This window comes from Hemiscyllium ocellatum, chromosome 24 (assembly GCF_020745735.1).
Source record: "Hemiscyllium ocellatum isolate sHemOce1 chromosome 24, sHemOce1.pat.X.cur, whole genome shotgun sequence".
NCBI lineage: Eukaryota > Metazoa > Chordata > Chondrichthyes > Orectolobiformes > Hemiscylliidae > Hemiscyllium > Hemiscyllium ocellatum.
Genome location: NC_083424.1, coordinates 57,238,272 through 57,251,521, shown reverse-complemented (window position 1 = coordinate 57,251,521; position 13,250 = coordinate 57,238,272). Strand labels below are relative to the sequence as shown.

The 13,250-nt window shown below is 41.6% G+C and overlaps 1 protein-coding gene across 8 annotated transcripts in view; it reads left to right on the top strand.

Moving 5' to 3' along the window:
• Positions 1 to 13,250, top strand: part of specc1la (sperm antigen with calponin homology and coiled-coil domains 1-like a) — a 310,876-nt gene that overhangs the window by 37,310 nt on the left and 260,316 nt on the right. For 7 of the 8 annotated variants that reach the window (XM_060843844.1, XM_060843843.1, XM_060843842.1 and 4 more), the window contains exon 2: positions 9,635 to 9,824. The exons of the other annotated variant lie outside the window; for it this stretch is intronic. In XM_060843844.1, the coding sequence (XP_060699827.1) occupies positions 9,672 to 9,824 (153 nt within the window). In that variant the 5' untranslated portion in view covers positions 9,635 to 9,671. The remainder of the gene's footprint in view (positions 1 to 9,634; positions 9,825 to 13,250) is intronic. 8 annotated transcript variants of the gene reach the window in all.

The window sequence follows — 13,250 nt, the reverse complement described above, 5'->3', positions numbered from 1 at the left end:
GTCTCATTCCATAGTAATGTGGATTAAATAAATAAAATCTGTATAATAGCAACAATAACTTTTTAAATAAAAATAATTTTCTTCGAAGTGTGCAGTCACTGTGCAGCATGTCCCAGATTTATGACATCAAGGTTGTATTTGACCAGGTGTGGTATCAAGAAAACCTGGCAAAACTGAAATCAGTGGGAATCCAGCGGCAAACTCCCCGTGGTTAGAGTCATATCTGACACATCGGAAAATGGTCAGGGTCGTTGGAGATAAGTCATCTTAAGCTCCAGGACATCCCTGTAGACGTCCACAGGGTGGTGGCTGAGGCCCAAGCATCTTCAGCTGCTTCACCAATAACCCTCCCTCCAGAAATGGGAATATTTACTGATGATGGAACAATGTTCAGCACCATTCACGATTCCTCAGATACTAAAACAGTCCATGTCCAAAAGTAACAAGATCTGGACAATATCCAGGCTTGGGCTTACAAGTGGAAAGTAAAATGCATGCTATGCAAATGCCAGGCTAGGACCGTCACCAGTAAGAGAAAATCTAATCACCGCCCCTTGGCATTCAGCGGTGTTACCATCCCTGAATATCCCACTATCAACATCCTGGAGGTTATCATTGATCAGAAACTCAACTGGACTTACCACATAAATGCAGTGGCTACAAGAAGAGGTATTCTTAGTGGCTAAGAATACTGTGGCGAGTAACTTGCCTCCTGACTTTCCACTATCTGCATGGCGCGAATCAGTTGTGTGTTGGAATACTCCCCACTTAACTAGATGAGTGCAGCCCCAAGAACACCCAGAAGATTGACACCATCCAGGACAAAGCATCCCACTTGGCACGACAACCACAAACATCTACTCCTTGCACTGAGAATATGTAACGGGTATGAGCAGGCAGGGAAAGTGTTAAGTTTTGAATTTTGTGAAACAACCGGTTCAGCTGAGCATGACTCAGGTCAGGTAAGAATTTGCAGTTAACAATCCGCTGCTAGAGGCAAGGGTAATGGGTTAACAAGGTGGAAAAGCATTCATTGTGTAAAGCCATTTAACAATATTGGAAGCATTCAGTATGTAAGGTCAGTTGAATAAGATGAGAAGTATTCATTATATGAAGCCATTTAAGGTTAAGAACATTCATTGTGTAATAGCAGATGGTTTAATATTTACTATTGACACTCACTGATCACCAAGTCAATATGTATATTGCCGTATCTGGATGCTCCTCCCTGTAAGTGACTATATAATTCCTTAAGAAAAAGCTGTTAGAGAGAGAAGACAGATAACTCATGTTTTTGTGCACATGGGCGATTGTTCTGCCTCCCTCCAGGGCCCGGAATAAAGATGGAGGAAGTAGAACTATACTGTGTCTTTGAGTGTTTTGTTTCAACTGATTTGGAGATAGGGAAATGGGATGACACCACCACTGGTGCTGAGTATCAACAGTGTGCACTATTTATAAAATGCACTGCAGAAATTCACCAAAAGTCCTCAGAGAGCACCTTCCAAACCCAGAACCACTTCTGTCTAGAAGGGCAAGGGCAAGGGCAACAGATATAAAAGAACACCACCATCTTCAAGTTCCCCGCCAAGTCACTCCTCATCCTGACTTAGAAATATATCACTGTTCCTTCGCTGTTGCTGGGTCAAAATCCTGGAGTTCCCTCCCTAATGGCATTGTGTGTCAGCCCATGACAGCAGTTCAAGAAGGCAGCTCACCATTACCTTTTCAAGGACAACTAGGGTCGGGCAATAACTGCTGGCCAGCCAGTGATGCCGATTTCCAATAAAAATATGAAATTTTTAAAAAATCTTTGAAATAAAATGTTTAAAATGGATTGCAAAATGATCAGCTTCTCATTCTCGTGCTGAAAAAAATGTCTTAACATCTGTAGTTTGAAATCCAGTGCATAAGGCCTCAGATTTGGCAGTGAAGCTTATATACACCAACTGAATTATTAGATCCAAGAGTGAGGAGATTACTTCAATAAAATCCAAGCTTTGAAATAGAGGTCAAGAACAAAATATTAAGCATTAACTGGGAGTTACTATAATTTATTTTTTTTAAATCTAAATGTTTTTGTGGAAGCCAAAAATAGATTTTGTAATGTCTGACGATTTCCTCTCTAACGAAAGCAGCTGGGGCCCCCAATAGAGGGAAGGATTTCATTTGGAATACTGGTTTAGAATTTCCACTTCTTGCAAACTCCCTTGAGAGTTGGCTGTTCTACCAGATAATTCCAATCACACCTTTTTTCCAGTTTCTTTTCCCTTTTCCCTCCCTCCAGAAGTAAACAGCTATAACATATGAATGTTAATGTAGGTATTTTTATTAAGATGTTATAACCTACATTTGGGCTAAGTGGGACTTTAACTCAAGCCTTCTAGATCAAAGGTATAGGATTACACTGTGCCAACAAGACCTTTGCACCATGATTGTTAGTATACAGTATGTGGTATTAACCAGTCATCGCTAGCACAAGTAAATCCTTTTGATTTACATATCTGTAAATATCAGCCTCATGCAAGGGCTTCATACATAATCTAGTTGTGATACTCTTTTGGGCAAAATATTAAGTCACACCCATTCAAAATGTTAAAAATGCCCTGTTAATTTTTTTTCTCAGTCCCCACTTTTGAATAATCCAGCTGCCCTACTGGCTCTTTACCTCTTGCATACAATTGTTGCTGCTGTAAAATGACAACATCGTTTGCCCATCTACCAGTTGCTGTGCTGCAATTCAGGATGTAACTGATTAATGTCACTGTCATGATATAAAAGTAAATCTGATTAATGTACCTCCTCACTTGACAAAGCATGTTAAGATACTGGTAAAGAATTTCAGCAGCTGTAAAGATAAACCTGTATTCAAAGATGGGAATGATAGAGGGCATAACCTGAACTGATTAACATTTTAAAATAAAATCATGTTGCAGCTAGTGACTGATTAAAAGTTTGCCCTTTGATTTAAGAGGTTTTCTCATAATATACAGCACAAGTTTGAGGTTCTTGCAACTACTATAGAACTTGAAACACACTTCTCTTTGTTGGTCTTACCAGAGAAGAGATCAGAGATCACTCTCCTAATTTTGATCTGCCTGTCAGATCAGGAATGCTGAACATTAAACGGTCACCAATGTGTTATACTTCATGGCGTCATTGATATAACCAGTTATTATAAGTGAGTCTTGTCAAATGTGCACACTACATGGTAGCTTTGTGCAGAGATTATTTCTTTCCCTGAAAGAAATGGGAGTCATTAAAGCAAAGCAAACACATCTCATGGGCTTTTTGAATTTACTTACCAATTCCTTTAGTGGAGTTAAATATATACAGACTGGTCCAAATTTGTTAGATCTTGTGTGTGAAAGAAACGTAAACTTTTTTTTTGAATGTGCCTTATTGAAGGCGGAGAAAGGTCCTTTTTTTTAAAGATTGTATTTTTTTTAAGTAAAGTTCAGGAATGTTATAGGATTGTTCAACATGTCTAATTCTAAAAATAGACTTGTTGATTAGATTGTTTGACTTCAAGACGTTTAGGTTGGTGAAAAAGATTTTTAAATTACATTCAGTTTTGAATGCTTTCAACTTCAAGCAGTTTCAAATATTTAGGAATATCTTAATAGTAGTACTATGGAGCATCTGCAGAGAGAGAAAAAGAATTAGCATTTCTTTGGAGCTGAAGGTTGCTGGAAAGTTATTGTCTTCATTTCATTGATAAGGGGTGGGGGGGGGCTAGGGAGTAAGTGGAACATCTGGTTAATGTGCCCAGTGTAAAAGATAAAAGGAATGCTAATGGTGGGAAAGGAGAGACCTAAATGTAGCATATGCTGTTAACGGCAGGAAATTAGGGGGCTGGGAGATGGAGAAGAGAGAGTCTTCATAGTCTGAAGTTGTTGAACTCAGTGTTGAGTTCTGATTAGTGTAGATTTAATGTTGCTTTGGGCTAAAGGATTCCTATAGTTTGCTGGGTTGATTCTGGGAGATGGAAGAATTTTCTTATGAAGAGAGGGTAATTAATTTTTGGCCTGTACTCATTTGAAATTAAAAGAACGGGAGGAGGCCATACTGAAACACATAATAATCTTGGACAGCTTGACATGGTAGAGGAGAACCGAGGACTGAAAGGCATAATGAGCAAAGGAGTTGCCCAGTTAGGACAGAAATGAGAAACTTCCTCACACAACGAATAGTGAATCTATGGAAGTATTTACTGTTGTGGCTGGATCATTAGATATATCCAAGGGTGAGACCAATTTGTTTTAAATCCCCTTTTCATATTTGTTGTCATTACTACCATCCTAAACACAACACCGTTCATGCTACTATCAAATTACTGCCCCTTGTTCCATCCTTTCCCAACCCTTTCCTATACTGACGGGTCCAAATTTTGTGCTTGTGTTTCTCTTGACCAGATGTTTGAATCTGTCCAATCAAACTTCTACCCCTTCTCATAATGAAATGTACCAGATTAAAGTCACAAAGGACATCTGGTGTCTTCAATAAAAATGGTTCACTAATCCTTCTCCAACTCTTGATCAGTCTGCAGCGTTTGACGTGACTGTGGGAGAAAATCCACTACTCTGTCCACCCATAGCATGGCCGCAAAGAGCATAAGGAACCGTGTCTGCCTAAGCCACAACAGAAACTACCAAGAGTGCCTCAGCCTTCACCAAGCAGGCTAACTAAGATACTAGACAGCAAACAGGAGATGACTCCAGCCACTCCCAAACTGGGAGACATACTTCCCGAGACAGCCTGACAATAGACTTCCCAGCCCTCAATAAGCACAACCGCTCCCAAAGCCCTAAGGGCAGCCTCGCTCCTCACATATACTGGAACTCCACAAAGGGTGCTCAGACTGAAACGCACCAAGGTATGTTGCTTGCAGATGAACCACGATGGAAACCCATTGATGCCAGAATGAGAGACATTAGCACCTACTCTCACAGAGGATGGGAATTTTTTTTATTTCAAAAATATACTTTATTCGTAAAATAATCATAAAATAATTTGATGGTCTGTACATTTGGTCATGCCATATATATGTCAACATTTACATACACAGATCAGAAATTATCATTGTTATATACAGGTCTGTGCATTTCTCACTTATATGCCCATATAATTAGCTGAGGGGTCAGCAGAGCCCAAACGACTGCATGGGCCCCCTGTTCTTCTTTAGGCAGGCAGATGTTAAACAGTGGTGTTTCCCCACGGCGCCTTGGCGGCAGCTGTCCCAAGCTTCAGCGCGTCCCTCAACACGTAGTCCTGGACCTTGGAATGTGCCAGTCTGCAACACTCAGTCGGGGTCAACTCCTTCAGCTGGAAGGCCAACAGGTTTCGGACCACCCAGAGAGCGTCCTTCACCGAGTTGATGATCCTCCAGGCACAGTTGATGTTCGTCTCAGTGTGCGTCCTGGGGAACAGGCCGTACAGCACGGAGTCCCGCGTCACGGCGCTGCTTGGGACAAACCTCGACAAACACCACTGCATTCCTCTCCAGACTTCCTCTGCATAGGCACATTCCAGAAGGAGGTGTGTGACAGTCTCTTCCCCCCGCAGCCACTTCGAGGGCAGCGTGCGGTGTGGCTGAGAGTCCGGGCGTGCATAAAGGATCTCACAGGCAGAGCCCTTCTCACCACCAGCCAAGCCATGTCTTGGTGCTTGTTGGAACAGTTCTGGCGATGAGGCATTCTGCCAAATGGCTTTGACAGTCTGCTCAGGGAACCGCTCGATAGGATCCGCCCTCTCCTTTTCCCGAAGGGTCTCGAGGACACTACGTGCTGACCACTTCCTGATGGACTTGTGGTCAAAGGTGTTTTTCTTCATAAACTTCTCCGTGGAGGACAGGTGATACGGAACAGTCCAACTACTCAGAGCGTTCTGCGGCAGTGAGGCCAGGCCCATCCTTGGCAACACCGGGGACAGGTAGAACCCCAGTACGTAGTGACACTTGGTGTTTGCGTACCGGGGATCCATGCACAGCTTGATGCAGCCACACACAAAGGTGGCCATCAAGGTGAGGGTGGCATTGGGTGTATTTTTTCCCCCGTTGCCCAGATCTTTGTATAGCGAGTCCCTTCGGACCTGGTCCATTTTTGAACTCCATATGAACTGGAAGATGGCCCGGGTGACTGCAGCGGCGCAGGTTCTGGGAATAGGCCAGACCTGTGCCACGTACAACAGCAATGACAGTGCCTCACATCTGATGACCAGGTTTTTTCCCGCGATGGAGAGCGACTGTAGCTTCCCCGTTTCTGCCTCACTTTACTGGTGCGCTCTTCCCAAGACTTGGCGCATGCCCTAGCCCTTCCGAACCAAATATCCAGCACCTTCAGGTGGTCGGTCCTGATGGTGAATGGGATTGAGGATTGGTCGGCCCAGTTCCCGAAGAGCATGGCCTCGCTCTTGCCTCGGTTTACCTTGGCCCCCGAGGCCTGTTCAAACTGGTCACAAATGCACATGAGTCTGCGCACGGACAGCGGATCCGAGCAGAAAATGGGAATCTCCTGGCTCAATTACAGACTGATTGCTGCTACCGGATGGCTGATTGTCCTTCCACTGTTTGCACTTTGATTCACATCACATTACTGTACCCCTATAAAAGCAGCCTGTGCCCACTGCAGAAGGAAGAGCACCCTTGGTTCCCCTGTACAGACTGTCTGTTCTGTGTCAGCCTAGCCGATTTATCTTCCAGTGATATTGCTGTAATGAACAGTTTGTCCATTTCACCTGATCAGCGTTTGTGTGGTCTCTGTTTAATTGGATAATTTCTCTGACACTGACTATTCATTCACCTCTGTCCAGCTGTGTGGGACTGGATTCACCTGGTCACATTCTTAGATATCCAGTTGTAACCAGTTGCTTCCAACAGCTTCTCTTCTTGTATCCTTACTCTAACTCTAGACTCTCCCTAAGGTCCAACATTGATCCTGTCTTATTTCTAAACTACGCAATGCCTAAATTTTGAAACTCTGATTCCTTCATGGATTATCCTCTAAATCTGTAATTTTCTCTATCTCTCCATCCTGCCATAATTTCTTCACTTCTGATCTCTTTTGTATTCTAGATTTTAGTTTGCTGCCCTGTTGCAGGCTATCCTTCCACCATCTAGGATATACGTCTGGAATTTAAACCTGTCCATCTATCTCTCTCCTCTCTTTTATTCTGTTCTTTTAAAAAGCCTGCTTCGACCAAAGGTTTGAGCACCTGTCCTAATTTAGTTTGATAATGCTCCTGTGAAATTTTTCAAAATACTATCAATGGTAGGGAGGGTATTTGTGAAAATTTTGATGAGAATTAGTCTCCACTTGGAGAGAGGTAAGGTTTGATCAGGGATAGTTGGCATGGCTTTGTCAGAGAGCGGTCATCCCTATCAAATTGGATTCGGTTTTGACTGTAGGTGACCAGATGTGCAGATGAGGTAGGGCATTTGATGCCATTTGTATGGATTACAGCAAAGCCCTCAAAGTCCCACATGTGGGAGACTCTCAAGGCAGGTAAACACACCGGGGATCCAGGATTACTTAGGTTGGATTCAAAATTGTTTCAGTGGTAAGAGGCAGAGGACGGTGATGGAAGATTATTTGTGTGACGAGAGAACACTGACAATAGGCATACTCTTATTGTTCGTGACATATATAAACATTCTAGATAAGTTTGGAATGAAACAGCTTGACAGGCTGGTTGATGGTGATGAAGAAGGTATTAGATGACAGAAGGATATAAACAGGTTGGTCAGATGGGCGGACTGAATTTAACTCTAATAAGTATAATGCAGTGCACTTTGAAAGAAGTAACAAGAAGATCAAAGAGACAGAAGGATCCTGGGGTACTTTCCACAAATCCCTGAAGGTAGCATAACCGGTTAATGGTTAAGAAGACATGGGCCCTGGGGAGTGTTGTAGAATAGAGAGACCTAGACGTTCAAGTACATAGTTAATTGAAAGTTGTGTCACAGGTAGATTCAGTGGTAAAGAAGACACATGGCATGATTGCCTTTATTGCTCAGACCATTGAGTTTAGGAATTGGGATGCCGTGTTGTGTTGTTGGTGAGGACATTGGTGAGGCCGCTTTTGGAGTATTGTGTACAGTTCTGGCTGTCCTGTTTTAGGAAGAATGTTATTAAATTGGAGATAATGCTAAAATGCTATGTAGGGAGCTGGATAAGCTGGGACTTTTTTCCCCTGGCGCATAGGAGGCTGAGGGGTGACTGTATAGAGATTTATAAAACCATAAAGGGCATAGGTAAGGTGAATTACAAAGGTCTTTTCCCTCTGGTATGGGAGTTCAAAACTAGAGGGCATAATTTTAAGATGAGAGGAGAAAGATTTAAAAATTTAAAAGAAACCTGAGGGGCAGCTTTTTCACACACAGGATAGTTCATATATGGAACTGCCAGAGGAAGTAGATGCAGATACGGTTAGAACATTTAAAATAAATTTGGACAGGTACATGAATAGGAAAGGTTTAGAGGAATATGGGCCAAATGCAGGCAAGCAGGACTAGTTTAGTTTTGGAAACTTAGTTGGCATGGACGAATTGGACCAAAGGGCCTCTTTCTGTGCTGTTTGACTATGACATACGGGATACTTATCTTCACCAGTGGTGGGGTAGATTATAAGAGCAGGGAGGTTACATTGGAGCTGTACAGAACTTCGGTTAGGTCACAACTGGAGTACTGAGAGTATTTCTGGCCAATGGATTATAGGGAGGATGTCATCGTAATGGAGGGGGTGCAGAGGCAAATCAGTAGAATAATGCCTAGGATGGAGCTTTTCAGCAATGAAGAGAGGCTGGATAAGCTTGCGTTGTTTTCTTTAGAGCAGAGGAAGCTTGGGAGGGATGGGGGGTGCTTAACTGTTTGAGGTGTATAAGATTGAGGGTCTTGGATATGTGGGCAGAAAGCAGTTGTTCCCCTTGAGTTGAAGGGTCAATAACGAAGGGCATAATTTTCAGGTGAAAGGTAGGAGAACTGTAAGCTAGATATTGAGAAGAAACAGCCAAGTATCACTATTTATTTTTCTTATCTGTTCAATTGCTAAAGTTGTCTTCCAAGAAAATTGTATTTATAGTTGTGTTCAACAGCTATTAATTTGAGTATGAGGAGCCATTATGTCTGTTAGATAACGTATTCAGTAAATGCAATCTTTCTGTACTCAAATTATTTGGACTGGTTATCAATTCTATTCTACCCCAGTTTTCCTAAATAAATCTGGATCCTTCCCAGTGAAAGCAAGTTGCTGAGAAAAGTGGGAGGAAATTTGTAGAATACAACTTGCACAGATCTTTCTGATTAAATAGCAAGGGATTTAAGTTTAATTTGTTTCTTTAGATAAAGATGATGTAATAGCAACAGGTGAGGGAATTTTTAAGTTATCAATAACCAGATTTTTGGGTGTGATTACACACATTGCATGGCTAATATTTAAAGATTAAAATGACCTCTGAAACGGTGGAGAGCTGTGGTTGACTAACAAGTTTCAGTGCCTTGAACATTAGAAAAAAACTACATTTTTAAGTGAATTATTTTGAAATACTTTGAAATTTGCCTTTTATCACCAAGCTTAAATTTTGAAATATTACTTGTTTGTTCTTCAGCCCTTGACGCAAAGTTAATGTATTTTTCAGATTCGGTTGTAAATGCATCACAAGCTGTGAGCACAGAATGAAGAAGGCAAGCAGGTCCGCTCCTGCAGCATCCAAACTCCAGGGTACTTGTAAAATGCAGACCATTGAGAAAATTAAATCTGATAATTGCTCTTCAGTTACCACAGTTACAAAGGCTTCGAAAGCAGGTTCAACAGCAGCGTTAACTAAGGTAATTATTTCTTTGCTGCACTATAGGATGCGGATAAACCTTAATGTTGGAGTTACAGAATGTGGTAGAAATGGGTTAAAAAAAATTGTTTCATTTTGTTTGCTCTTTTCCTGTTGTATGGTATGTCGGATTTAGATTCTCCTGACCCAGAGCTCGATGTTAGCCCCATCATACATCTTCAGTAAATGAAGTGAAGCAGTGTGATCTTGGTTTCAGATGAATGTTAACTTCCCTTCTCTGAGATAAACTTGAAAAGTGTTTTTCAGTACACTATTAGGGAGGACAAGTTAACTTAGGATCCTTTAAATAATTTCCTTTTGTCTGGTGAGAAAATATATCTGACTTAGTTTATCACAAACCCGAACCCTTGATCTGCTTGTCAACCAAAAGTCAAATCTGTCATTTACTTCTGGTATTGTAACCATATATTGTACTCTGTCATTCAAGAATCCGTTTTACAGTCCCAAAGCAGGCCTTTCAGCACTCTGAAAAATGTTCTTTTACTCACAATCAAAAGTATGGTCTCATAGAAAATATTTTTGTAATGCTGTTAACACAGAAATTTCTTGTCCTTTTAGTGCACCCTTAATGCTAAGGATGTTAGTATAATTCAACTATCATCTTTGTAGGCCATGACCTTCATTTGTTTTTTAAAACTTCAATCATAGGTTGTGGATATTGCTGGTAAGGCCAGCATTTGTTGCACATCTCTAAGTACCCTCAAAGAGGCGGTGAATCGCTTTCTTGAACTGCTGAGGTCCGTGGGGAATGCTTGGTTGACTGCTAATCTGTCCTGAAATCCGTCCTGCAACATTAAATGAGCCCAGATGGTCAAAGGGGGGGGGGGGAGGAGGGAGGGAAGGGGGGGGGGGGAAGGAGGGAGGGAAGGGGGGGGGGAAGGAGGGAGGGAAGGGGGGGGAAGGAGGGAGGGAAGGGGGGGGGAAGGAGGGAGGGAAGGGGGGGGGAAGGAGGGAGGGAGGGAAAGTCCCTGGTAGGTTCCTAGTGGACATCAAATGTTATGAAAAATTAGTTAGCTCATTTAGGTTGTAGTGCCAAGTATAACTCATATTTTCCTTTGATAAAGATTTTTCAGTTTGATTTTTGAAAGCAGCGAAAATATATTGGATTGATTCTCGATCCAGTTTATAGATGAAAGTGTTTTGAGTTTAGGAGATAACTAAATGATTAGTGAAAGACCCTGCTAAATGTATTTTCTCAGTTCTATTTTCTTAAACTTGTTCTTGATTTGTGAAGTTAATGCATGGTTAAATTGCTCTAAGAGCTGGCTGACAGTGCTAATTCAATCTGTTAACTGACACTGAAATACCAGCAATTTCTCCAGTTCACTATCATTAAAGCTTGGCATAGTTTTGGATTAATCACTGGTTCATAGTTTATAATATACATGGTCTACAACTCTTCATTTAAATTTTATTTTCTCAGTGCTTGGAGGTTATTGGACAAGCTGTCATTCACAATTGAACCACAGTATTGTTGTGGTGAAAATGTGGTCGGCAAGTTGATTGTGGTTTCACACATTTCCTGTATATTACTGCTGAACATTTAATGAACAGAAACTAAACTTTTCTGCTTTGTGGTTTCTGATGAAGTAGTAGAATCGGTTCTTATGAAAGTAGTCTATTCTACTTTTAATCTACTTTTAAAAAAGAGTGAGCTCTAGTTAAGAATGTGATTGAGGGTTGTAAGGACAGATCTAGCATAAATTAAATGTATGTACTTTGGAAGTTTATATCTCAGAATACAGCTAGTCAGAATTGTAAAAATGAATTCTAATCTTGGGAGGCATCTAAAGGTTTTCAAAATTTATGAAAGTTTATATTGGTAAATATTGAAAAAAAAATTCTAGGAGTTTGGAGGTCATGTTATGGCTGTACAGAATATTGGTTAAGTGACATTTGGAACACTGCAATTCTGATCTCCCTTTCTATAGGAAAGATGTTGTGAAATTTGAAATGGTTCAGAAATGATTTAGAAGGATGTTGCTGGGGTTGGAGGGTTTGAGCTATGGGGAGAGGTTGAATGGTCAACACTGCTGCCTATAGTACCAGGGACCTGGGTTCAAATCCAGCCTCTGGTGACTGTCTGTGTGGACTTGGCACATTCTCCCCATGTCTGCGTGGGTTTCCTCCGGATAGTTCGGTTTCTTCCCACAGTCCAAAAATGTGCAGGTTAGGTGAATTAGCCATGCTAAATTGTCCATAATATTCAGGAGTGTGTAGGCTAGGTGCATTAGTCACGGGTAACTGTAAAATGATAGGGTAAGGGAATGGGTCTAGGTGGAATACTCTTGAGAGGGTCATTGTGGACTTGTTGGACCAAATGGCTTGTTTCCACATTCGGACTTCTATGTAGGCTGGTGCTATTTTCCCTGGAGCATCGGGGGCTGAGGGGTGACCTTATAGAGGTTTATCATTTCATGAGGGGCATGGATAGGATGAATAGATAAAGCTGGGGGAATCCAAAACTAGAGGGCATGGTTTTAAGGTGAGAGGGACGAGATTTAAAAGGGGCAACATTTTTTGCACAGACGGTAGTGTGTATGGAGTGAGCTGCCAGAGGAAGATGGAGAGAAATTTAAGTATGTACAAGAAAAGTATGTGGATGTAGGTACTAGAGAAAGTGCAAGATTTGACCAACGCATGGGGAAATAAGGCAGGGCAAGTGACCTAGGTGTCAGTGAGGGAGCGCTTTGGGGCCAGCGACTATTAATTCTATTAGTTTTAAAATAGTGATGGAAAAGGATAGACAGCATCTAAAAGTTGGAAGTTCTAAATTGGAGGAAGGCCAATTTTGATGGTAGTTGGCAAGAATTTTCAAAAGTTGATTGGGTGTGAATGTTCTTAGGTAAAGGGACGGTTGGAGAATGGGAAGCCGTCAAAAATGAGGTAAGAGAATCCAGAGAGTATGTTTCTGTTAGGATGAAAGACAAGACTGGTAGGTGTAGGCAATGCCAGATGACTAAAGAAGTTTTAGTCAAGAAAAAGAAGGAAGCATATGGCAGGTACTGACCGTAGAGATCGAGTGAATCCTTTAGAGTATAAAAGCAGTCAAAGTATACATGAGAGGGATATCAGGAGAGCAAAAAGGGGACATGAGATAGCTTTGGCAAATAGAGTTAAGGAGAATCCAAAGGGTCTATAAAAATACATTAAGGACAAAAGGGCAACGAAGGAGAGAATAGGACCCTTCATATTTTCAGCAAGGCAGCCTATGTGTGGAACCGCAGGAGATGGGGGAGACACTGAATGCGTATTTTTGCATCTTTATTTACTGTGGAGAAGGACATGGAAGATATAGAATGTGGGGAAATAGATGGTGATACCTTGAAAAATGTCCATATTAGAGAACAGGAGATGTCTTAAAATACATAAAGGTGGATTAATCCTCAGGACCTGATCAGGTGCA